The sequence below is a fragment of the Pholcus phalangioides genome, unplaced genomic scaffold (assembly GCF_987345545.1).
Source record: "Pholcus phalangioides strain wild (caught in Gottingen) unplaced genomic scaffold, Ppha-v1.0 ptg000002l_1, whole genome shotgun sequence".
NCBI classification, from domain to species: Eukaryota; Metazoa; Arthropoda; class Arachnida; order Araneae; family Pholcidae; genus Pholcus; species Pholcus phalangioides.
In genome coordinates, this window is record NW_028301595.1 from 2,900,677 (window position 1) to 2,924,616 (window position 23,940).

General features: G+C 37.7%; 1 protein-coding gene across 4 annotated transcripts in view; it reads right to left on the reverse strand.

Annotated features, from left to right (window-relative positions):
* axo (axotactin) overlaps window positions 1-23,940 on the reverse strand; it is a 109,330-nt gene that overhangs the window by 79,431 nt on the left and 5,959 nt on the right. Inside the window, exon 1 of one of the 4 annotated variants that reach the window (XM_089237167.1) lies at window positions 16,907-17,120. The exons of 2 other annotated variants lie outside the window; for them this stretch is intronic. In XM_089237167.1, coding sequence (XP_089093293.1) covers window positions 16,907-16,912 — 6 coding nt within the window. In that variant the 5' untranslated portion in view covers window positions 16,913-17,120. Of the gene's footprint in view, window positions 1-16,906; window positions 17,121-23,940 lie in introns of those variants that run through there. One more of the 4 variants, XM_089237158.1, reaches the window with a different exon arrangement.

Here is a 23,940-nt window from a genome sequence, read left to right on the forward strand (position 1 = left end):
AAACCTCACATTACTGGGAAGTGCTACTCACATAGGCAAAATGTGGTCCCACGAAGTACTGAGGAGGTGGTAGTGATAAATTGATTACTCAGTGGAAATACCGTAGTCTGCAGTTGCCACTTTTCTCATTCAACGGCGGGTGATTTTTTGCTAGTTAACTATGAAGTTGGAATAACATGCGGCAAAACGATATTTATTGGGAGTTTTCAGTGTTTAATTACAGTTCTATTGCAACTCCACTTTTAAGTGATGTTCACTAAATACATGATAAGATTTCTTTTTTTTTGTTGTTGTTGCAAAATTACGCCAACGCCTTATCAGTTCTGGTCCTACTGCGCCTGCTGTCGCGTGGGAACCGGTCCTGAAAGGTCTGTGCACGAGAAATTTTCTATTCAATGCTCCAAAGTGACGTCAAAGTAGAGACGAGAAATCGAAAAAGACCTGTTGAACAACTAATTACTGATTCGACGGAAATGCAAATGAAACCACTCCGATTTATTTATCTATTGAGAAAGTCGGGAGAAGCCTAATATAACGCGAGAACAGCTGCTACGATTTTTGAGATTTGACAAACTTCGTTGCGAGGTTACTCCAGAAAATACATTAACAAAAATGTCTTTATAAACGGAGTGACCTCATGCATAAATTCGAAGTCCAACGGACTGAGCATTTCGTTGAGGGCGACCGTCCAGTCAGATTGAACTTTTCATTAAAATGCACAACAAATTTATGTTTCGAGGTAACAGTAAGCAAAAATCGTTTGATTTATTTTGTTTTTGATGGAAATTTTGGTCACTTTATGGCCAAAAATTAATATTCGTTGTTTAGAATTGTATATTCCGAAGCTTTGTAAATAGTCGCAGGAACTAAGTATTGTTAGAAACAATGCTTATAAGAAAAATAATCAATTGTTTTTTTTAAATCAAGAATATGTTGTTGTCTTTCAGTTGCTTAAGCATTGTTCAAAACCTGTATATTTCTTGAGTGCTTACTGGAGACCTTGAAGTTGCAAAAGTATTGTTAGAAGCGCAGAATTACGAGAGCACTGCTCTAAAATTCAAAATTACGAAAATATAACAATAATGCGAAGACGCAAGACATGTACGAAATGTTACGAGATCATTGTTGGAAACCCTAGACTTTTCATAGCGTCGTTGAAAAACCCGCACAATTTTGAGATCATTTTGGAAACTTTTAACTTGCACAAGTATTATTAGAAACATGAGGACGCTGCTGTGAAACCTAAAATGTTATTGCTAGACTCAAAGTCGCAAGAGACATGCAATACGTTTTGAGATCATTGTTGGAAACCCCCAAGATTTTGACAATATTGTTGAAGACCGGAAATTGAGATAGCATTGTTGAAAACCCCGAATTTCGATAGCATTTTTGGAAACACCTAGTTTTGATAGCATAGTTGGAAACACCATAGTTTTGATAGCATAGTTGAAAACACCATAGTTTATAGCATTGTTTAAAAACCATAGTTTATAGCATTGTTTAAAAACCATAGTTTATAGCATTGTTTAAAAACCATAGTTTATAGCATTGCTTAAAAACCATAGTTTATAGCATTGTTTAAAAACCATAGTTTATAGCATTGTTTAAAAACCATAGTTTATAGCATTGTTTAAAAACCATAGTTTATAGCATTGTTTAAAAACAGCACAGCATTGTTCAAAAGCTTCAAATTTCGATAAAATTGTTGAAACCCAATAATTCTGATAGCATTGTTGGAAACCCCAGAGATTTTAGAGAATTAATGAAATTCAATTGTTCCGATAGCATTGTTAAAAACCAAAAAAAAAAAAAAAAAATGAGAGCATTGTTGTAAGATCCAAACTTTCAAGGAAGTTGCTGATAAACTCGATATTACGAGAGAGACTCGCAAAGTTGGAAGATAATGTTGGAAACCCTGGAGTTTTTTGGGAGCCTCGTTGGAAACCACTAAGTTTTGGGAGCTTTGTTGGAAATTTCAAACTGCTAAAGTAACAAGAATCGACTTACGAATGATGCTCGGAACAGATTCTGTACGTAAGTGGAGGAGTTAAACAATGCATGTATATATAGTTGATTATCTGTGTGTGTGTGTGTGTGTGTCTATTTGTATGTTATCTGCATTGGCGTACGCAAAGAGGTAATAAAATAGCACTAATAGCCTAATTTTCTCCAAAATAGCACTATAATCTCAAACCGAGATTATAGTGCTATTTTGGAGAAAAAAAACGTTACCCCCCCCACCTTTGAGAAGAAAAAAAATTGAAGCCCCCCCCGAGAAAATCCTGCGTACGCCTATGGTTATCTTTACAAATCTACAATTTCATTAGGTGCCAAATTTTGCATATACAGTATACCAAACAGGAACCGACTTGAATGATAGACTACTTTAAAAATTTCGTTAGATCTGGACAAATACACGAAATGGGCAAAAAAATTACGAACAACACTGCTTTCTCCACCTCAACAATGTTTTTTTTTTTTCCGGAATGTGTTTACGGACGATAAACAATACGTTTCAGACATGGTTATCCTATACAATGGTTTGTCACTTCTTTGATGCCGCCAAGACTACGGGAGAAAACCCGGTATTACAGCTAGTACTTAATAAAAGCAATGTACTGTAATAACCTTAAAGTAAGTGATAATATCGCAGAGGAAGAGACCCTGAAAATCCCACTTACTATTGTTTTCAAGCGCCTTCAAAGTAATAGAAGTAACAAATTCAAAGCTCATTTAAGACGATGATGCTACAATTAAGAAATATTCTCAAGCCATGAGAGAAGGAATAACCGGGCTATTGCCAGTGTGAACTTTAGGAGAATGAGTTTTTATTCCTTTTCTTTTCTAAAATATATAATGACTTGTGGCCGGTGTTGTCAGATGCTCACAGTAAATACGAATCTTTTGGGACTGAAGCCAACTGTTCCGCTTTTGATTTCTCTTTTGCCTCTTCCTGAAGCATCATCTTTAATTTCACACGGAGCAATGACGGAGGCCATTTTCTTTTTCTCCCTCTCTCTAACTTACTTCCCTTCCATATCATTTATTCTAATGACAATAAACTTGACACTCGTAATGTAGCCTGGATACGAAAAAAAAAAAAATAATAATCATAATATTAAAACAGAAAAAGAAAGCTAAGCAAAAAAAGTAGTTTTCAATAGCCGCCATTAAAGACGACTACGTACGATAGCGTTAGCTGATGGCGAAAAGTACAGTCATGTGTTTGAGGTGTCTCGTCTATTTGATGTGTCGACGACCGAGCCGATGATGGCGAATGTGACACATTCGAGAAATTACGACCTTGGAGTTTTGGTTTTTTTTTTGAGACATGAATGGATTATTACGATTAATTTTTTATGTGAAGAGTGAGAGTGACTTTATCTGTATTCAATCTCCCTTGAACTTGGACTAATAATATGAACTATTAGTATGTCTTGAAGGTTCTGAGTGTTTTCCTTAAGATGATTAAGATCACCTGGTCTTCGCAGTAGACTCCAGTTTTTCCCTTCAGCGCTAGAAGATATTCTTTGAATGTTTTTGAAATTCTGTTTTTGAAGAAATTAGCTAGTCTGAAGGCAAAAATGCCATTTAGGGACTTTTGACAATACCTATATTGTCATCGAAGAATGCACGGTCTAACATGAAATGCAAACGCGCTAGCGCGGTTCGAAACGGCTGCTCCGCAAACGTTAAAACGGCATTCCTATTGATTTATAGAGAGAAAAAGACCACCATACATACAAATGTAAGCTAGAGAAGAAGAAACCGTATGCAAATCTGCCTCACAGTATGTAAAAGGAGTAGACATCAGCCCTGTGAAGTTATTCCACCATACAACCGTTCTATCAGTTGTAACGTACAGGATAATGGCGCACATTAGTAATACTGAAAAAGCAGACATACATTTCATTTACGGAGCTGCAAACGTAAGTACCACAGAGGCAGCACGAATGCACAGAATGTATGGGAATGATTTTCCACATAATTCCAATGGAAAATCTGGGGTCATTCAAGTATTATGTCAGGGTGTGTTGCCATGAATCGCTTATAAAAAGAAATTTTGACTTCTTAGCCTTTAAATTAATAGAAATCGATTATAGTAACATATAAAGGTATTTTCTTTCGAAATTGTAATTTATTTTAAATATTTCTTGCATTAAAAAATTAATTTGGTTTGAGCGGGAAGGGGGGGGGGGTACACGAGCTCCCTATGTCCCCTCCCGCGTACGTTTCTGATCCCACCAATATGCGTTAGGAGGTAGGGGGCAGTGATGACAAAGTTTTGCTGACAAGAGGATAGGGGGGTCAAAAATGGCTAAAAATTTGCTTACGGCCCCTTTCAATTAAACAAGACGGAATTAAATTGAATATGTCTTTAATTAATTGAAGACAGAAGAAGCGATACAATGTCTCTTCGCCGAGTCCCAATGCTAATTTTTTAGCTCTGTCAACCTTCGCTATTTGGAGCCATGGCAAACATCTCTACAATTTTTTTTGTCTTTAAGACCGAGCACAACTCCAGTCTATAATTGCCATTGACAAATTTACTACCGATAAAATTGAACTGGAAGTGTGTGTATCTATTTTTTACTTAATAGTCTGAATGCGAATCTGGTGTTGTGTGTGTGTGTGTGTGAATGTTTGGTGTTGGCATCTGGTATTTGAAATTGTGAGTGAAGTGTAATGATCGAACATTTTCTACCGTAGTAGGTTTGTTGATCTCTGCGAAGAGGCTTTCTTTTACGGGAAGATCGGATCTCGCATTCGTACCTCGAAGTTGGGAACCATTTAAAAAGTGCCAATATACCAAGACTACGTAGGATAGCGCTCACTGATGGCGAAAATACAATCACGTGTTTCGGGTGTCTCGTCTATTTGATGTGTCGACTACCGAGCTGATGATGATAGCGAATGTGACACTCGAGAAATTACGGTGGGATGGTTTTTTTTGTTTTTTTGTGAATGGATTATTGCAATTATTATTATTATTATTTATTTTTATTTTTTTGAAGAGCGAGAGTGACTTTATCTGGACTCAATCTCCCTTGAACTTGGACTAATAATATGAATTATTAAGATGTCTTGAAGGTTTTCCTTAAGACGATTAAGATCACATTTTTCGGAATATCCTCCAGTTTTTCTTTCAGCACTTCAAGATATATTTCGAATGTTCGAATATATTATCTTCAAGTGCTGATATTCGAATTCTGTCTTTGAAGAAATTAGCTAGTCTGAAGGCTAAAAAAACCCATTTAGTGACTTTTGGCAATACCAACATCAGGGGATGATTGTCATGGATTTTTGTAGGATCATAATTTTAATGGAGAATTTCGAAGAAATTTAAATGGAGCGAATTTAATGAGTCGGATGATGCGATGCATTGTTCAGTGAGATCTCACACTTAGCTGGGCCCGTTATATCGATTCTAAAGGGTGATTACTTTATTCCCCTTGACCGCATTTTACTGGCGAACCGTTGATCCTAGAGAGCAAACTTCCAATTACGAAAAGTATCCAAATAACGTTAGACCTCGGATACGTCATTCATGTTGCAAGCGTAGTTATTAAAATTAAAAAAAATATATTAACTTTTTAAACGGACACCCTGTCCTCAAAAGACAAAATTAGAAAGTTGTTGTCCCGTCTTCCCTGAGACAAGTAAAAAAAAACTACGTTTCTAAATGCAATATTCGCCGGGATATTTTAATTCACAAATTCGGAGGAAAGTTGGGAAAGAACAGCCTAAATAATAGAATAGAGTTTTGTCCGTTGGTTTTTGCTATTCTTACCTAACTTTGTTGCTATTTTTGAAATTAAATATCTCACACCACACTTATTAAAAAAATATATATCATGTACGTATGGGCAAGGGTTGGTGAGAGAACGGGAAAGAATGTAAAAAAACCTGCTCGACTCATCTTTTTTTTTTTTCCTTCTCCTTGTTTTCTAAATGTCAACCGTAATACCAGTTTTTATGAGATTTTTCGCTTGTACTTCAATAGTACACTATCCAAATTAGTTGCCGAGAAACCTGTATTTAAGCGGTTAAATCAAGGGTGCTCATTCTTTAGGAAAGAGTGCGGAGCACTTTTGGTTCGTTTATAAATACAAATACAAATACAACGCCACAACAGGCAAAATGCCCAACGAGGTGGCTGAGTTTGAAATACGGCTAATTGATTAAGTGATCTGGGAGAGCGCTGCAGGTTACTCAGATGGATCTGAAAATGTGCTGCGGTCACTTATGAGACCTGGAAATGTGCCGTGGGCATCTTTAATGAGATGGAACTGAATCGCTGGTCCCTTAAGTGATCTTTAAATGTACCGCGAGTCACTTAGGCAATCTGTAGATGTGCCGCTGGCGGCTTCAGTGACTGAAACTGTGGTTCGGGTCACTTCAGTGATCTGCCGCAGCTCAGTTTGGTGATTTGTAAATGTGCTATACGGGTCATTTAAGTGATCTGAAAATGTGCCGTGGGCCACTTGAGGGATCTGGAAACTCACCGAAGGCTACTAAAGTGATTAAGAAATGTGCCGCAGGCTGCCCAGGGGCTCCGAAACTGTGCCACAAGTTACTCAAATGATATGCTGTGATTTGAGGTCGTGAGGCCTTATTTGCCCCTCAGGCCATGGGTTTAGCATATATGGGTTAAATATTCCGATACAAGTCTCTTCATTGAAAGTAAAATTATTCAATTGCGTCCATGACGATATCCCACTGTTGTTGGTGAAAATAATTAAAAAAAAAAAACCAACTTATAATTTTTCTTTCATTTCCGAGTGCATGCGTGTGTGTGTGAATCAGGTACTCATAGGTACTCTCTCATAGGTATTCATAGAATGAATCAATTAATGGATATTCTGATTTTTCTCACTAGAACCCCGAAGTTCAGGCAAAATCCCAGATGTCCCTTTTTTGCCTATTTTCCAGCTTTTTTTTTTTTGTAAAAGTGCCTACGTTTAACGTAATTTTAAGTTTATAATTAAATTTCAGAAGCCATAATCTGCAAAACTTGGATATTTTGAGCATTGAGAACGAAAAGGATTGGTTTTTGAAATTTTTTTACCAGCTTTTAGTATTAATTTTCATCAAAAGTCCCCATTGAAACGCGAATGAGCGATCTGACAGATAGGGAACTTAGCTTTGTCATGAATTAACTTTTCTTTGAACGGATGGTGTTAGATATGAATGATTTTGTTTCAGATGAACGCAGCTATGTTATGAGAAAAATCAGAGATATGTTTCTCCACATGCTTCACATTATACAGGGTGATTCAGAAACTTTAAGAAGTGAAACAACTATCATCAAAAAATGCATGGTCTAACTTAAAAGGCAAACGCGCTTGCGCGTTTCGAAACGGCCGCTCCGCAAACGTTAAAACGGCATTCCTGTTGAAATTTATTGGGAGAAAAAGAAATATACAATGCATGCAAATGTAACCTGGGAAAGAAGAGGAAACCGTATGCAAATATGCGTCACAGTGAATAAAAGGCACGGACGCCATCCCGTACGTTACAACTGTTAGAACGGTTGCACGCTGGAATAACATCACAGAACTGGCGCACGCACCTTTTATTCACTGTGACGCAGATTTGCATACAATTTCTTCTTCTTCCCCAGGTTACATTTGCATGCATGTGGTGTTCTTTTTCTCCCGATAAATTTCAACAGGAATGCCGTTTCAACGTTTGCGGAGCGGCCGTTTCGAAACGCGCAAGCGCGTTTGCCTTTTAAGTTGGACCATGCATTCTTTGATGACAATTGTTTGTATTGGTGTCTGAGATCACTTAGTTTTTTCCCATCTTTCCTGAATCACCCTGTATGTCTCGTTCAGGCATTGTATATGCATAGCTGACCGACGACTACCAGAAGAAGTCATCAGTTGACGTCATGGCTCGCACAAGACGGGGTTAGAACTCCTTAATACACAGGCTGGCGCATGCGGCATTCTGGTCCTTTTTGTAGCACTGCTTACTATCATCGCATTGTAGGGTCCTTTTAACGCTCCTATATATTAGTTAAATTTATTGTGTTTTTAGTTGTTTTTATCGATTTTTTTCGTGAAATAACTTCAGAAATGCCTTGTTGTTCGGCTCCAAAGTGTTCCAATTCCGACAAAAATGGTTTTAGAATGTTTAGATTTCCGGCGGAAAAAGAACGACGCGAGAAGTGGATCGTGAACTCCAGGAGAGACGATTTCATACCAGGAAACGGAACTCGCCTGTGTGAAGTGAGTTAAATTTAATTATTCTGTGTGAATTTCATTTTTTCAAAATCGTATTTGTGATAATGATTTTAAATGAGAACTATATGAAAAAATAAATCGTTTGGAGGTAGCAGACGATATTTGGCGCCATTGCTCACGTGTTGTGTTTAGATATAAAAGTTATGGTGATTTTCAATCATTTTCCCGGTTTTTTGTTCCGTTTGATTTAAGAGAAAAGATGCATAGGTACATAATTTTGACCAAGAGAACTAATTTAAATTCAAATTATTTATGAATTTATCGTGGAATGCTCACTTTCTCGGCTCTTAGTTTGGCGATTTATCGCTAAATTAATTGCATGTTCAGCTTAAATCATTATCTTGCTTGGAAAAAGGTTTTTAAATTTTTTCCCTCGCACTACATGCATGAGTTTTGAAACAAATACCTCATGGATTAAATTTTGCCCATGCAAAAACTGGTTTTTCTTCTTTCTCAAGAATAATACATTCCAATTTCTTTGGGGTTTCAAGAAAGTATGATGGAAAGTAATTTTTTCAAATTCGGAATTTAAAATTTCTATTTTTTTTAAATTTTAGACATTTTTATAATTTTTCTTAAATTTAAACATTTTTAAAATTTTCAATGAATCTCAAAAATTCTATCTATATCCCTATAATAGCTTAGTAAGTGTGAAAAATTGCATAACGATGCCAAATCATTCGCCAGTAATCAATTTGAGAAAAATGCATTTAAGCATGCATCCTATATATGGATAACTTTTTTTTTTTTAAATATTTTTGTCATATTTTGTTGATATGACCAATATATAATGAAAGACATTCTTAATTATTGGGTCTAGTAAACTATCTTAAGAAATATAATACCTGCTATATGGTAACTAAGCTATATATATAGTCAATCTAGGTACTGAAGTTATAAAATAGGCTCCCCCACTTTAGTGAGTGCGCAGGTGTAACTATTTATCACTCTGCCAACATCATTTCACACATTCATTCCTCTGAATACGAGAAATTTGAAAGATTCTAAAACTAAGTGTAATTTATCTGAATATCTTTACATAAATTTGTCTTTTTCATCTTTTAGTCACCTGCAATTTCTATGTTATTCTTTTAAATTATTGGATGAGTAATGGTAAAATTCTGAAAATAGTTTGCTATACGTATCGGCATCTATCTATTGTACACAATGAATTACTGTGTGGTGTCAGAAAAAATTACATTATGCACTTACACTAATAATGTTATAGAGCCTCAGTGTCTTTATATTTTTAAGAAAAGTTTGTGTTTCATTTTTACTCGTCATTGCTTATTTGTTTACTTTTTAGATGAGGAGAGAAAGCTTGGTTCGGAGGATACTAGCTACAGGCAAATATATTTATTAAAAGGAATCAATGTGTGTATTTTATTGGTGATTATCTATCCTAATGTAGTGATGCTTTTATACATTTATTAGGATTTTAAGATTGGCTTATTATTGGCCCATGGCTGCAACCGGGGGGGGGGGGGGGGCATGTGGGTCTGGTGCCCCAGAAGGGGTGCAGAATTCACCCTTTAACTGTTTCTACATGCAAGGGGGTACCAAAATTCTGGCTTGCCCGGGGGACAAAGTATTTTGTTGCGTCCCTGTATTGACCTATTACTAGGGTCAAAGATAACGAAATATGGTATTTACCATGTACGCGTAGACTATTTTTTTGCCATAATTGTAATTTTCAATTTTCAGTAGAGTTTTTATCTTGGCTCTCGTAAAGTATTGCTTTTGAATATATATATATATTTTTTTTCCAGATTAATTGCTGTTGGGTCACGCAGTTTCAAGAAAAGAACTATATTTCTATTATTTAAGCATATTTTTTTTGTAATTCCCAAAGTTTACTGGTACTCTAAAGCAGCGTAATAATTGATTACATGGTGTAGAAAAATATGTGAAATTGTGAATGATATTTGTAAAATCTTGTTTTCATCAGTTATGTACATTATGTTTGAATATTTTTTTAATAAATAAATTTATTCACTCATTGAGCTCGTCAATTTACATTATTGAACCTGTGTGTGCTATTCAGAATTTGTAATTTACTGAAGAAAATTCTGATAAAATAAATGCTCCCAAAATATTTAAGAAAGTTTTTACTAAATTTCCAATATCTAGAGGCAGTCGTTTATCAAATCCTTAACTTCACACAATCATTTAATATCCAGAAGAAATTTTCTTAATGTAATCTAAATTGACTATATATATTTTTGTATGCCACTTTTATCCGGAAATTAAGGATCGGGGTAAGGGATATATAGGAATATTTTATTTTCATTAAAAAACTGAAGAATTTTTTTTTTTTTTGCTATATACTTTTGTGTTTAAGATTAATTACTTGATCGTCATAACACGAACTGTTACGAATTCAACCTGTTGTTTACCAATAATTTCGTGATTAATCATAATTTCGTGAAACGTGGTTTATTTCCCATAGTAAATCCGTTCCTTGAAATTCCTCGTTTCTCCCACAAATTGAATTTTCCATACGCTTTTGCCAAGCATTTTTAGCGCGCGGGGAATTCTGTTAGGTTGCTATGCCAGATTTACCGACGCGATTTTTTTTCCCCTCTGTTTGGCGGTCATTTCCAAAGCGACGATTTCGTGCAGCAACCCTTCGGCGAGGACCAGAATGCCTGATGGTTCCGCTCGTATATGAAGGCGTCTTAGACCGTGACCTTCGAAAGTCACTCACGTAGGTCACGCTTAGACGGGGTAGGAGCGGACAGAGCTCTATGGCCCATGTTACTGTGATTTCATTTTTTTATACAAATACAAATACAACGCCACAACAGGCAAAATGCCTAACGAGGTGGCTGATAAAAAGATGCCCATAAAAATATGGATGTCATATGTTTCAAAAATACAGCAACCCCATTAAAAATGCAATTAACACAAATTATAAACAATATATACACATAGTCTATAAGGTTTTCACGGCCATCATTTGATAAAAATTGTTTTTTCGGGTTCGAAGACCGTCGTCCGTTTGAGTTTGTTCTCAACGTTAAGAGAAGAAACTTTGAAATTGAGCAGATCCTGGACACCAGCTCTCAGAAGAACAAGAACCTTCCCCTTCAAGGTCCAGCAACAGAATGATGACAACAGCCAATCAGATAACTCCACATCTCCCGGCCAATCAGGTTCTACCAGCATAACAACTGTTTACAATACGCTGCCAGCCATAGAATCAACTGACCAATCGCAAAACAATAGTGTAGTTCAAGCCACTTATGTGCATAAATACAACCTGAGACTCCGGAAAACTTGACTTTGATCCAGTTTATCAATTCTCCTGATGATGCCAACCACTAGTGTTGGGGAAACGTTGAGAACAAACTCAAACGGACGACGGTCTTCGAACCCGAAAAAACAATTTTTATCAATATATACACATGATAAAATATTATACAATGACCATAAAGAATACTTATGGTTGTCTTATTCTAAGAATGGATAGCTTCTCGATTTACCCCAAACACACATACATCATCATAGAACAAGAGGTAGCTATGTTCCAACTATAGAAATGATAATGGTTATTGTAAATAACACATTAAATAAACAAATATTATTCGCGACTAAGGAGCTCCACGGACGATTTTCTTTTCGGGCTCCATATCCAGCAATAGTGGCCCTGAAATTGACCTAATCCCGAAGGGCCTGAAACACTTTGTTTTAGGCTTGAAATCAATTTAACTTGGATAATAATGTGGTTATTATAAACTGTAATTGAAACAGTAGACGGATTATGAACAACCAATTTTTCAGATAGTTTTTGGACCCCGTAACACCTTAGTTTTTAATTATACTTCCTTCCATCCATAAATTATAAATGCCTTTTTTAGTGCCTATTTTAGGCATTTTGAGTGCCTTTTTGCCTGCCTATTTCGACTATTTTTAGTGCCTGAACTTCCGGGCTCTACTAATCAGTAAACCGTGGATGGCTTCAAAATCCTAATGCATCAGTGAACTTCTCGTAACAAAACATTATTTGCAAGCACTATTACAACCTTCTCCTTGACATCTCTTCCTTTTTTTTTTAAATCGATTTGAAGATTTTTTTGTTCGGTTTATTGTTTGTGACTCTCTCTCTGGAAAATCGTGATCATGAATTACGAAATTGGTGCGTATTTTGAGCAACATTTTCTTGTTTTATCAATCGATCAAATAAAGGTTCCGGTTGGATCATCCTGGGAAACAGACATCTCAAGAACACTGCTGAAAAAGGGTATTCATTATATTGTCTAACGCTCTAAAGCCATTTATTCGATTCAAGTTCATCACTACATTAAGAAGACATCAATAAACGATTGACGGCTACTACAATCAAAACAAAAATATCAACTCTGAAGATCGATAAATTGTTGTAATTACGATGATTAATGTTTCCGGACGTCATATATTTTTTTAGACCCTCCCACAGCTCCAGTGTATCGGTCTTCGGAAACTTCAGTACTGACTTTGATTTCTTTTTTGATATTTTTGCTTATTTTTAAATGTATAGGCCCTATCATGTAATAATAATTGTAAGCGGTCATATACATTTAAATTCCTCACTCGTGTCGATAGTTTGGAATACAAGATTCATTGAAAGACTGGTTATTTGTGGGGATGAAGATTACAAGGAAGAAAATTCATCACTGTTGGAATATGCTGATCAATAACATTAACATTCCACTAAGACCAATGATGCATAGAAAAGGAGAAGTGTGAAGGACTCAATTTGAACATCCTTCCGTCGAATCAGTTACGGACTTGACATTGCAGGTGAGCTGACATTAATTTCTCACACTGCCAAACAAATCATCAATTATTATAGAATCATGGACAGCGCGAATACGCTCCCGAGAGACATTTTCTACTGCTTGAATCCGGCCAAGAGGATTTCATGCTATCGAAGGTGGAAAATGTATCGGCTTATAATATCTTATAATCCATCCATGGAAAATGTATCGCCTCCAAGAAGTATAGGCATAGGGAGGACATACAATTTCTAGAATCCTTCAAATACTAGCAACTGTTTTTTTAATCCAATTTCGACTGATATCTCCAACTATGAAATAAAAAGTTATTTCACATCGAATTGCGAGACGTTAATTTTTTCAGTAGGTCGTAGCCTTTACTAAGCAAAAACACATGGTAATTACGGAAGGTGTTTAATTAAGTTCTGTAAATTGGTCGATATAAAAGCACCGAAACCGTTAAACAAACTCTAGCTACATTTCTGGATACCCTGAAAGCATTTGACAATGACTGATGAGATTGAGACACACACTGTACTTAACTTGATTCATTTGATTCTTCGATTCACATAATTTTAATTACGATGCACTATGCATTATTATATGCATTCTTTGACGTATCAATAAATTCTGGTTCGGCTGGAGATGCCCGGGGGTCCCCCGCCTGTCCCGGTGGTCGAAGTGCTTACTTCTTGCGATAAAGCCTGGGTGTCTCGCGATTTTTCCAGTTTCTCCAATGCGTATTCAACTGTAACTAAAGGAGTTCCTCAGGGTTATACACTCGGTCCGATACTTTATAATAAACTTTATCAATGAATTTTGTTTGATGAAACTCAAAGATAAAATTCTGACGTACGCCGATGACTGGGTTGTATTTTTGCTGCTGTGATGACTGAAACAATTCAAAAATCGAGTTGAACAAGCACTACTAATTATCACCGACTGGTTTGACAGTAATGATTTAAAAATTTGAATCTTTAGGAGGAAAGAAAATTTACGAACTCAAATTATTCATCGCAGACTGTTGAATTAACAATGGTTATGAGCCTAATCTAAATAGATTCTCTTCTTGAAATCCAGGTTGACTAAATTTAAAATGAGAAACTACGCTTGGAACTTCCAAAGCACTTCTAAAAAAATTTTGAAATACTTTTAAAAAAAAATTTCTCTATTTATAGATTCTATAATTTACAATACTTTACACAAAAATGAGTCGACAAATAAAGAAAGCTCCATATACTGTACTGCATTCTAAATTTGAAAAAGAATTATTCCACGACATGTTACAAAAGTTTCTCACATTATAGATCACTTACTCTTAAAAGTACCCAGAAAAATTTATATATCACTGGCATGGGCGGTGATACGGGGGGGGGGGGGGGCGTGGGGGGAATTGCCCCCCCCCCCACCCAGCGACAAAGGTGGGGACGACTGATCTAATGTTTAAATGTATATATGAATTGACATCATCATCATCGCGCCCCCCCACCCAGACTTACAAGTCTATCTCCTCCTATGATCACTGGATAAACATTCTCTGTGTTGTAGGATACAACAACAACAATGCGACAGGTGGACAAAAATAAGTATTGGGATTTTTTAGCACTGGACACGCGACTGAATAAACCGCAATCGAATTTCAGAAAAAAAAAAATTTGAGTACACACCGATCAAGAGATTACATACGTCACTGGATAAGCATTTTCAGTGTTGTAGGATACGGCAACAATGCGACAGTTGGACAACAATGAAAACTAGACATTTTTAACATTGGAGACGCGATTGAACAAACTGCAATCGAATTTTAGAAAAACAATTTATATACAACATTATACGCGCCACTGAATAAACATTTTGAGCGTTGAATTACAATGAACAACAATGAGACAGACAATAATGAAAGTCGAGATTTTTTAACGCTGGAGACGTGATAGAATAAACCGCAAGACATTGCGGAGCGAAGAAGATCAAGAGATTATACACAACACTGGATAAGCATTCTCAGTGTTGTAGGATACGACAACAATGAAAGATGGTCTGTTTAGCACTGTAAATACAAATACAACGCCACAACAGACAAAATGCCCAACGAGGTGGCTGAGAAAAAGATGCCCATAACAAATATGGATGTCTTATGTTTCTAAAATACAGCAACCCAATTAAAAATGCAATCATAAAAACTAAAGACTATATATATATATATATATATATATATATACACATGATAAAGTATAATACAATGACCATAAAGAATACACATGGTTGTCTTATTTTAAGTATGGATGGCTTCTCGATTTACTCCAACATGCGCATTTCTTTTTAAACGTGTCCATTGTGTTGGAATTTACTACCCCCGGGGGTAAGGTATTCCATATAGACGCGATAGAAGAAACAGCGAGACAGAAGAACAAGGTAATAAACATTCTCAGTGTTGTAGGATGCGACCGACAATAATGAAAGTTGGGAGGAGGCAGGAGACACGAACACATCACAACCGAAATCCATAAGAAAAGACGATTTATGTACAGCAGGGTAAACATATACCACTGGATAAACATTTTCTCTGCTGTAGGATACTACAACAATGTCGCAGCTGTACTACAATGAAAATTGGGCTCTTTCAACACTGGAGGCGCGATTGAACAAACCACAATCGAATTTTAGAAGAAAAGACAGTTTATATACATTATATACGCCACTGGATAAACATTCTTAGTGTTGGGGATACGGAAGAATGAAAGTTGGGCTTTGCAGCACTGGAGACGTGATAGAATAAACCACAGGACATTGCAGAGAGGAACAAGATCAAGGGATGACATACGCCCCTGGATAAACATACTGAATGTTGTAGGATACAAAAACAATGCGGCAGCTGAGCAACAATGAAAATTGGGCTTTTTAGCACTGAAGACACGATAGGATAAACCACAAGACATTGCAGAGAGAACAAGATCAAGAGATTACATATGCCACTGGATAGACATTCTGAGAGTTGTCGGATACGACAACAATGCGGCCGCTGAACAACAAGGAAAATTGAGCTTTTCAACACGGGAGGCGCGATTCAACAAACGGCAATCGAATTTTACAAGAGAAAACAATTTATATACATCACACGCCACTGGATAAACATTCTGTTGTGGGATACAACAATGGAAGTTGGACTTTACAGCAACAATGAAAATTGGGCTTGTTGTCGTATCTTACAACACTGAGAATGTTTATCCACTGTTGTGTATAATCTTCTTCGCAATGTCTTGCGGTTTATTCTATCATGTCTCCAGAGTTAAAAAAGCTCGACTTTCATAGACGCGATAAAATAAACCACAAGGCATTGCAGAGAGAGGAACAAGATCAAGAGATTACATAAGCCACCGGATAAAGTGGTGTAGGATACAACAATGCGGCAGCTGAGCAACAATGAAAATTGGGCTTTTTAGCACTGAAGACGCGATAGAATAAACCACAAGACATTGCAGAGAGAACAAGATCAAGAGATTACATACGCCACTGGATAAACATTCTGAGAGTTGTAGGATACGACAACAATGCGGCAGCTGAGCAACAATGAAAACCGGGCTTTTCAACACGGGAGGCGCGATTCAACACACGGCAACCGAATTTATTAGAGGAAGAACAGACAACTTATATGCATCATATACACCACTGGATAAACATTCTCAGTGTTGCGGGATACGACAACAATGGACGTAACGAAAAGTCGAGTTTCTTTTAGCACCGAAGACGCACGGCAGAACAAAAAACCGCAAGACATCGCGGAGAGAAGAACAAGAAACATCTGCACAAACAACAGTGATGTAACAGGATGCCGAGTAAATTATTGAGGAAATAGCTACACAAACACACGTCACAATAAAAAAGAATTAATTCTCCCCTTACCTTCATCGTTATCCCTTGAACACAGAACTCTACGATGATATATTTTATTATTTAAGTTCTTTGACGCTTTATAGTCGGCATGGCCACGTGAAAGACGACGACCGAATACGCTTCATCGCAAGGCTGCTGCTGGCTACTAAGTGAAACGATGAAACAACAAAAAAAAGAAAAGAACTTGTTGCTCGTTCGGTCGCTGCTGTGCGATGAGTGTCTTCTCTCGCACACGCCGCAGCACTTTTTCCACCTGTTGAAGGACGGGAGGGTCCATTATCATCCGGGCGTTGTTTAACCAATACGATACGGGGGGTTGTCGGACAAGAAGTTGTGAGAACTCGACATTGAGGGTGAAAAAAGAGTTTTTTTTTCCTAGAGAAAGTTTTTTATATTTTTTTTGAGTGTGTGTGTGTTTCGCACGGATAGGTGCTCGTCGGAGCAGCAGCAGGTGCTCTGATGGGTGAAGAATCGTTTTTATTTATTTCTTCGATCGTGGGTGCGATCAGTGGGACTAGTGTTTATTCATTTGTGGGGTGTAAGCACCTGATGATTAGTGGAGCGTTCAGAACTCGTCTGTGCTGGTTTTATTTTTTTTAGGGGGCCTCTGGAGGAATTTTAGTTTAAAAAAAAAGTATAGCGTTTTTTTGAGATTTCTTTGCATGAAATAACATTTTTTTGAAAGCTTCTAGAATTTTTATGCAAAAATTGCTCATTTTTTGTAAGCCTCTAAAAACTAAATAACATGCGCATATTTCCTGAAAGCTTTTTGTATAAAAAGTAAATAATGAATGCGACATTTTTTTTTAAGCCTCTAAAACAGTGGTTCTCAAATTTTTCACACCTGCGGCTCCCCAGAATAGTTTGGGGCGCATATATATTTTAATATAAAAGAACCACTTCAAAGCATAAATAGACACTCAAATCAATATCGATCAGCTCGCCGCTATGCCCCTGACGAAGGTTGGCGAGGACCCGGGACGCACACATTGGGAAACACTGCTCTACAACTAAATAACATGCACATAGTTTTTGAATGCCTCTAAAACTTTTTTATAAAAACACATATACGTACATTTTGTAAGCCTCTGAAACTACCTACCATATACACATACTTTCTGAAAGAATCTAAAATTTTTGTATAAATAACAAATGCAAATATGCCTCTAAACAAAATACTGCATCATGTTCATATTTTCAGAAAACCTCCTCAGATGAAACAACGTGAGCATTTTTTGTAAGCCCTAAAACTAAATAACGTGTACATATTTTCTAAAAGCCTCTAAAATTTTTGTATAAAGTACTCAGCTGTGAACATAGAACGCGACCTTTTCGGGAAGCCTCTGAATACTTTCTTATTTTATTTCATAACAATAAATTTTTAGAAGGTCCTAAAAAATTTTATATCTTATAAAAAATTTCTGGAAACAATCATAAACATTTTACTTGTAAAAAGTTTTCTGCAGACAAGTTTAGAAATTTTCCCCGCCTCCAAATATCCGTCAGAAATTTTTGAGAACGGCTTCTAGAAATGCTTGCGTGAGACATCATACACAATTTTCTGTATCGAAAATTGAGATTCGAATCTTTTCAATGCCCTTAAAAGAGATTTTTGATTCACTTAATTCTCAAAATTTTTCCATCTGGTAGGGCCCTTCCCGGAAAGTAACTTGGGCCGTGAGCCCCACGATGCTGTTAGTACGGTCCTCCTCACAAATCTATTTTCGACAGCTTCTTCAGAGAGATTTTTGCTTAATGCAGATATGAGCCACAATTTTTTTTGAAAGACCTCTAGAGATTTTCACTCCTCTGATTTTCTACAAATTTTTCGAAAGGCGTCTACATATTTTTGCTTCACATACAGCATATTTCCCCCACAATTATTTGAAAAATCTCTAGAAATTTTCGTTTCACTATTTCCCTCAATTGTTAAAAGGCCTCTACAAGACTACACATACACATATTTCCCACAGACTTTTACTACACAAAAAGTCTCTGCAGATTTTCACTTTAGTGTTTTTACGTAAGCACATTTTCAGCCATTTTTGACACCCCCCTCGCCCCCTTGTCATCAAAATTTCATCAGCAGCTTAGAATATTTCATATCTTCAAAAAGGGGTGGTTGATGACGTAAGCAACCTTCAAACCCTCGGTCATCCAAAGTCAGCAAATCCGAAACCCCCTCGATGATGACGTAATACTTGAATGACTCCTTATATATTTCACAACTTTTTTACAAACTTTAAATTGTTTTATATACACAACCATAGTATTTAGTACTATATAGGGGTCATTCAAATATTACGTCAGCATCTATGGGAGGGAGGGGGTTTCGGGTTTGCTGACGGGAGGGGGGGGGATTGAATGATGCTTACGTCATTAACCACCCTTTATGAAAATACGAAATATTTTTAATAGCATCTTATTCGGTGCGCCAAAAACGAGAAAAACCTTACGATAATTTGTGGGCACCTGAACTAAAATTCCTCCATTGATAAGTCCCCTACAGAGCCACTTTAGTGATCTCTAAATGTCCCACGAATCCTTCAAGTGCTCTTAAAATGTGTCCGGGCCGCTTAAGTGCTCTGGAACTGTGCCACGCATCACTCAAGTGATCCGTAATTATGTTACGGATCACTTAAGTAATCTGGGAATGGGCCGCGGGTAACTTGAGTGAGATGTAAAACCGTGCTGGGTGCCGTTTAAGTGCTCCGAAACCATGCCACATGTCACTCAAGGGATCTTGAGTGAACCTAAGGGATCTTGAGTGAACCTAAGGGATCTTGAGTGAACCTAAGGGATCTTGAGTGAACCTAAGGGATCTTGAGTGAACCTAAGGGATCTTGAGTGAACACTTAAGCGGATAGCTTAAGTGTTCTGTAACTGTGCCACGGGTCACTTAAGTGACCTGTGAATGTGCCACGGCCCTACTTGAGTGACCTGTGAATGTGCCACGGCCCTACTTGAGTGACATATGAACGTGTTACGGCCCTACTTGAGTGACCTGAAAATGGACAAGGGTTTACATGGCTTAGAGGGTGGGTCGCAATGAATTTCTTCAAAATAAATTTTGAGTTTTTCAAATGGCATTGAAATTAACTATAATAACAGATAAAGGTATTATTCTTCCGAAATTTTAATTTAAATATATAATTTTTGATACGCGTTAGGAGGCAGAGCTGAGGACGAAATTTTGCTTACAAGGGGGGGGGGGGGAAAGGATCAAAAATGGCTGAAAATTTGCTGACGTAACACTTGAACGGACCCATATATGTGTCTTACACAAATTTTTTTTGAAAGCCTCAAAAGTTATCAACGGAAAGGTAATGACCGCACATAGTCAAATACTTTGATGTGAAATTAAACTCAACCAGCATTTTGCTAGAAATATCTGACACTAATTTTTTAAAAAATTACAGAGTGCCTACATAAATTCGTGAATGGTTTGAAAATTCATAAAAGTTTGAAGAATTGGTATATTTGAATGCGGTCAGCAAAAAAGTAATTCTCACACGAAGGTAGATTTGCTTTTTGGTACAGAAAAAAAAAATTAGTTCAAATTTTTGTCGGTAGAGTACGCTGCAAATCAGGACCGATTGGACCAGAATCAATCTTCAATCACTTCTGTGTCCGAAACGTTCGTAAAGATTCAGCCGGGGATTCGAGGTTGAGATAAAGCAACGCCCCATAAATTGATAAATAGTTTAAAAATTCGTGAAAGTTGAAGGACTTGGTACATTTCAAGGCAGTTTGCGAAAAAATTGATCTCACGATGGGGGGGGGGGATTTTCTTTTTTGGGACAGGAAAAAAAATTGTTCCGAGTTTTGTACATAGAGGGCGCTGCATGAAAACACATCACGGAAAATATGCAAATCAGAGTCCTATATAATGCAGGCTGTGCGATTAACAACTCATTACCGATAGAAATCCCCCCTTCGTGAGATCAATTTTTTTCGCAAACTGCCTTGAAATGCACCAAGTCCTTCAACTTGTACGAATTTTTTAACTATTTATGGGGCACCCTGCATATTCCCAATACTCAAGGCTTTTTATGACGTATAATTGAATGCGTATTACTTCATTCAAACGACACACACAAAATTAATTTTTACACTGATTCAGAAAATTTTTGATTTATTAGTATAGAAAATTAAATGAAAAATCAATTCTACGTTGAAATTTTGAATAACTGTGATAGCAGAGCCGTAGCATGCCTGCTCCTGACCATGGCCCCCACAAAGGGGGGCTGACAGGGCTGTAGCCCTGGACAGTTCTCATCATTTTTTGCTTTTTCACGCTATAAATTAACTACAGAAGGGACCCGTGAAAAGTCTAACCGGGGGCTCGGAAAAGATCCCAGCCTAGGGGATCTAACCCTCGGGCAGATCTTTTCTTGAGGCCTTTTGGAAGTTTTTACTATGCAAAACAAGTGTGCATTTTTTATGGGCACTCTCCTCCCCTCATCCCCATTCGGCTCGAGGTACGGGCCTGTATGATAGAGAAATATGTATACGATTTCCAAACTCATCACGTTGTCCATCTTGGATGTCTTGGGAATCGCATCGTGGTGTCATTGCCATCCATCAACGCCATAATTATCGTAGCTAATAGGATCCGTGTCCTCATGTTGGACAATTTATTAGCAACTCGCGTATTTATGTTTGAACAGATGGCGATGAAGAAATCACTTCAGGCTGGTTTTTTAATTACGTAAACAAATTTTAATCATACAGATGGCGTTCGGTTTTCTCTCTGTGCGTTTGTTATCAGTTTTGAGCGGGACGTTGGTGAGGAATATAGAGGGCATTGGATGGATGTGTATTATGTTGTTGCTGCCGACTGCATCTACGTAATCGGAAGTTTCCTCTGTAAACGAACTGTAAAAGAAGATAAGAGAGAGTCTATTTTTTTCCTTTCTCCCATCCGTCTTATCTTATTGTCGCAAATATGCGCAACTGAGTCAATAAAACGCTTTCGTGAACTGCACCTTCGTTTTATTCCTCCCTGTTCTTCTCCTTTTATGAGCCAAAATATATATTTCCGTCGTCGTCCATTCAAGTCGAAACGAATTCGATGCTAGAAACTATAGACTATGGAGCAGTGTTTCTCAACACCCGGCCGCGGCCCGGTAGCGGCCCTGACACCAGTCAAACCAGGTCGTGAATAGCTCGCCGATTCATTTTTACCCATTTATACCTCCATTAGGCGAGCATATGGCATGACCTTCTCCACTCACATAAAATAAATCCACCGGGCCGCGGGCTTCCAAAGGTTAAGAACCACTACTATAGAGCATACATGTTCAACCCATGGTCCGCGGGCCCTTGGAGTAATCTGATGTGGCCCGTGTCATCACACCTAATTTTGTAAAAATAAATTAAGCGGAACATATCCAGATCACTTAAGTGTCCCGCGGCCATTCTCAGATAAGTTAATTGACCTGCGGTGTATTTGCAGCTCGCCGCGAAATACTTCCAGAGCACTTGAACGATCTGCGGTTCATTTCCAGGTCACTCAAGAGGCCTACGACAAATTCTCAGATTACTTAAATGACCCGCGACTTAGTTTCAGATCAATCAAATGGCTCGCTGCACATTTCCAGATTACTTGAGTGACCCACGGTGTTCGACATCACACGTGACCCGCGACACGTTTTCAAACCTATGAAGCGGCCCACCCTCTCCTAGCTGAGCACTCTTGCTATTGAAGGATCTTGAACGTTCAATGTTATCTGGATTGCATACACGGAGTAGTACATAACTACATGTAAAAATTATGCGTTGGGAAGCATGGACGGAGATACGCTCCCACCCCCCCCCCCCAAACTTCCAAGTCTGTCTTCGCCTATGTTGGGGAGGATATAAGAATCAGCAATTTTTTCACATAAGGAAGCATGACCGTAAATTCCATTCGAAGGCGACTAGGAATTTCCTTCATTATGGTACTGGTTGGTACCTTCGTCCTCGTGTACAAAACGGTCTCTGAAATGTGCGCGTCACGGTGTGAATCACCTTTTCCAGTGCTGATATCAGCGAAATTCCAGACATCATGATTTGCTAAAATGTACTCGAAGCAATTCATCGTAGGTGTCGCGCATGCATCACATATAGTCCGAAAATTGATAAATTTAAGTACAGCAGAACCTCCCGATATAACGGACACCCATGGGACCATTCAAGTATTAAGTCAGCATCGATGGGGGGGGGGGGTTTCCGATTTGCTGACTTTTGATGACAAGGGGGGTAGGGGGTAGGGATAATGCTTACGTCATCAACCCCCCCCCCCCCCTCATGAAAATATGAAATATTCTTAATATGGCATCTTACTCGGTGCTCCAAAAACGAGGAAAATCTTTCTCTAGTTTGTGGGCACTTGAAGTAACATTTCCCCCTATTGATAAGCGCCCTACAGAGCCACTTTAGTGATCTCTAAATGTTTCGCGGATCCAAGTGATCTGGAAATGTGTCTGGGCCGGTTAAGTGTTCTGGTACTGTGCCACGCATCACTCAAGTGATCCGTAATTATATACCGATCACTTAAATACACTAAGAATGCGCCGCGGGTAACATGAGTGATGTAGAACCGCACTGGGGGCCACTTAAGTGTTCTAAAACTGCATCACATGTCACGCAAGGGATCTCTAAATGTGTCACGGATCTCTTAAGTGTTCTGAAACTGTGTCCCAGGTCATTTAAGTGATCAGAAAATGTGCCACGGGCCGTTTAAATGCTCTGGAATTGTACCACGGAACACTTAAGCGATTTGCAAATGTGCCGCTTAGTTCATTTTTACAAAATTAGGTTTGAGGAGGGTAGGTCGCATCAGATATCCCCCAGGGCCATATTTGGTCCGCGGGCCAAGGGCCTTTATGCGATTTATCATTATATGGCTTAGAGGGTGGGTCGAAATTAATTTATTAAAGATAAATTTTGAGTTCATAGCCTTCAAAATGGCATTGAAATTAATAGAAATTGAACATAATCATATATAGGTATTTTCTTCCGAAATTTCAATTAAAAAAAGTATATTTTTGCATTGAAAA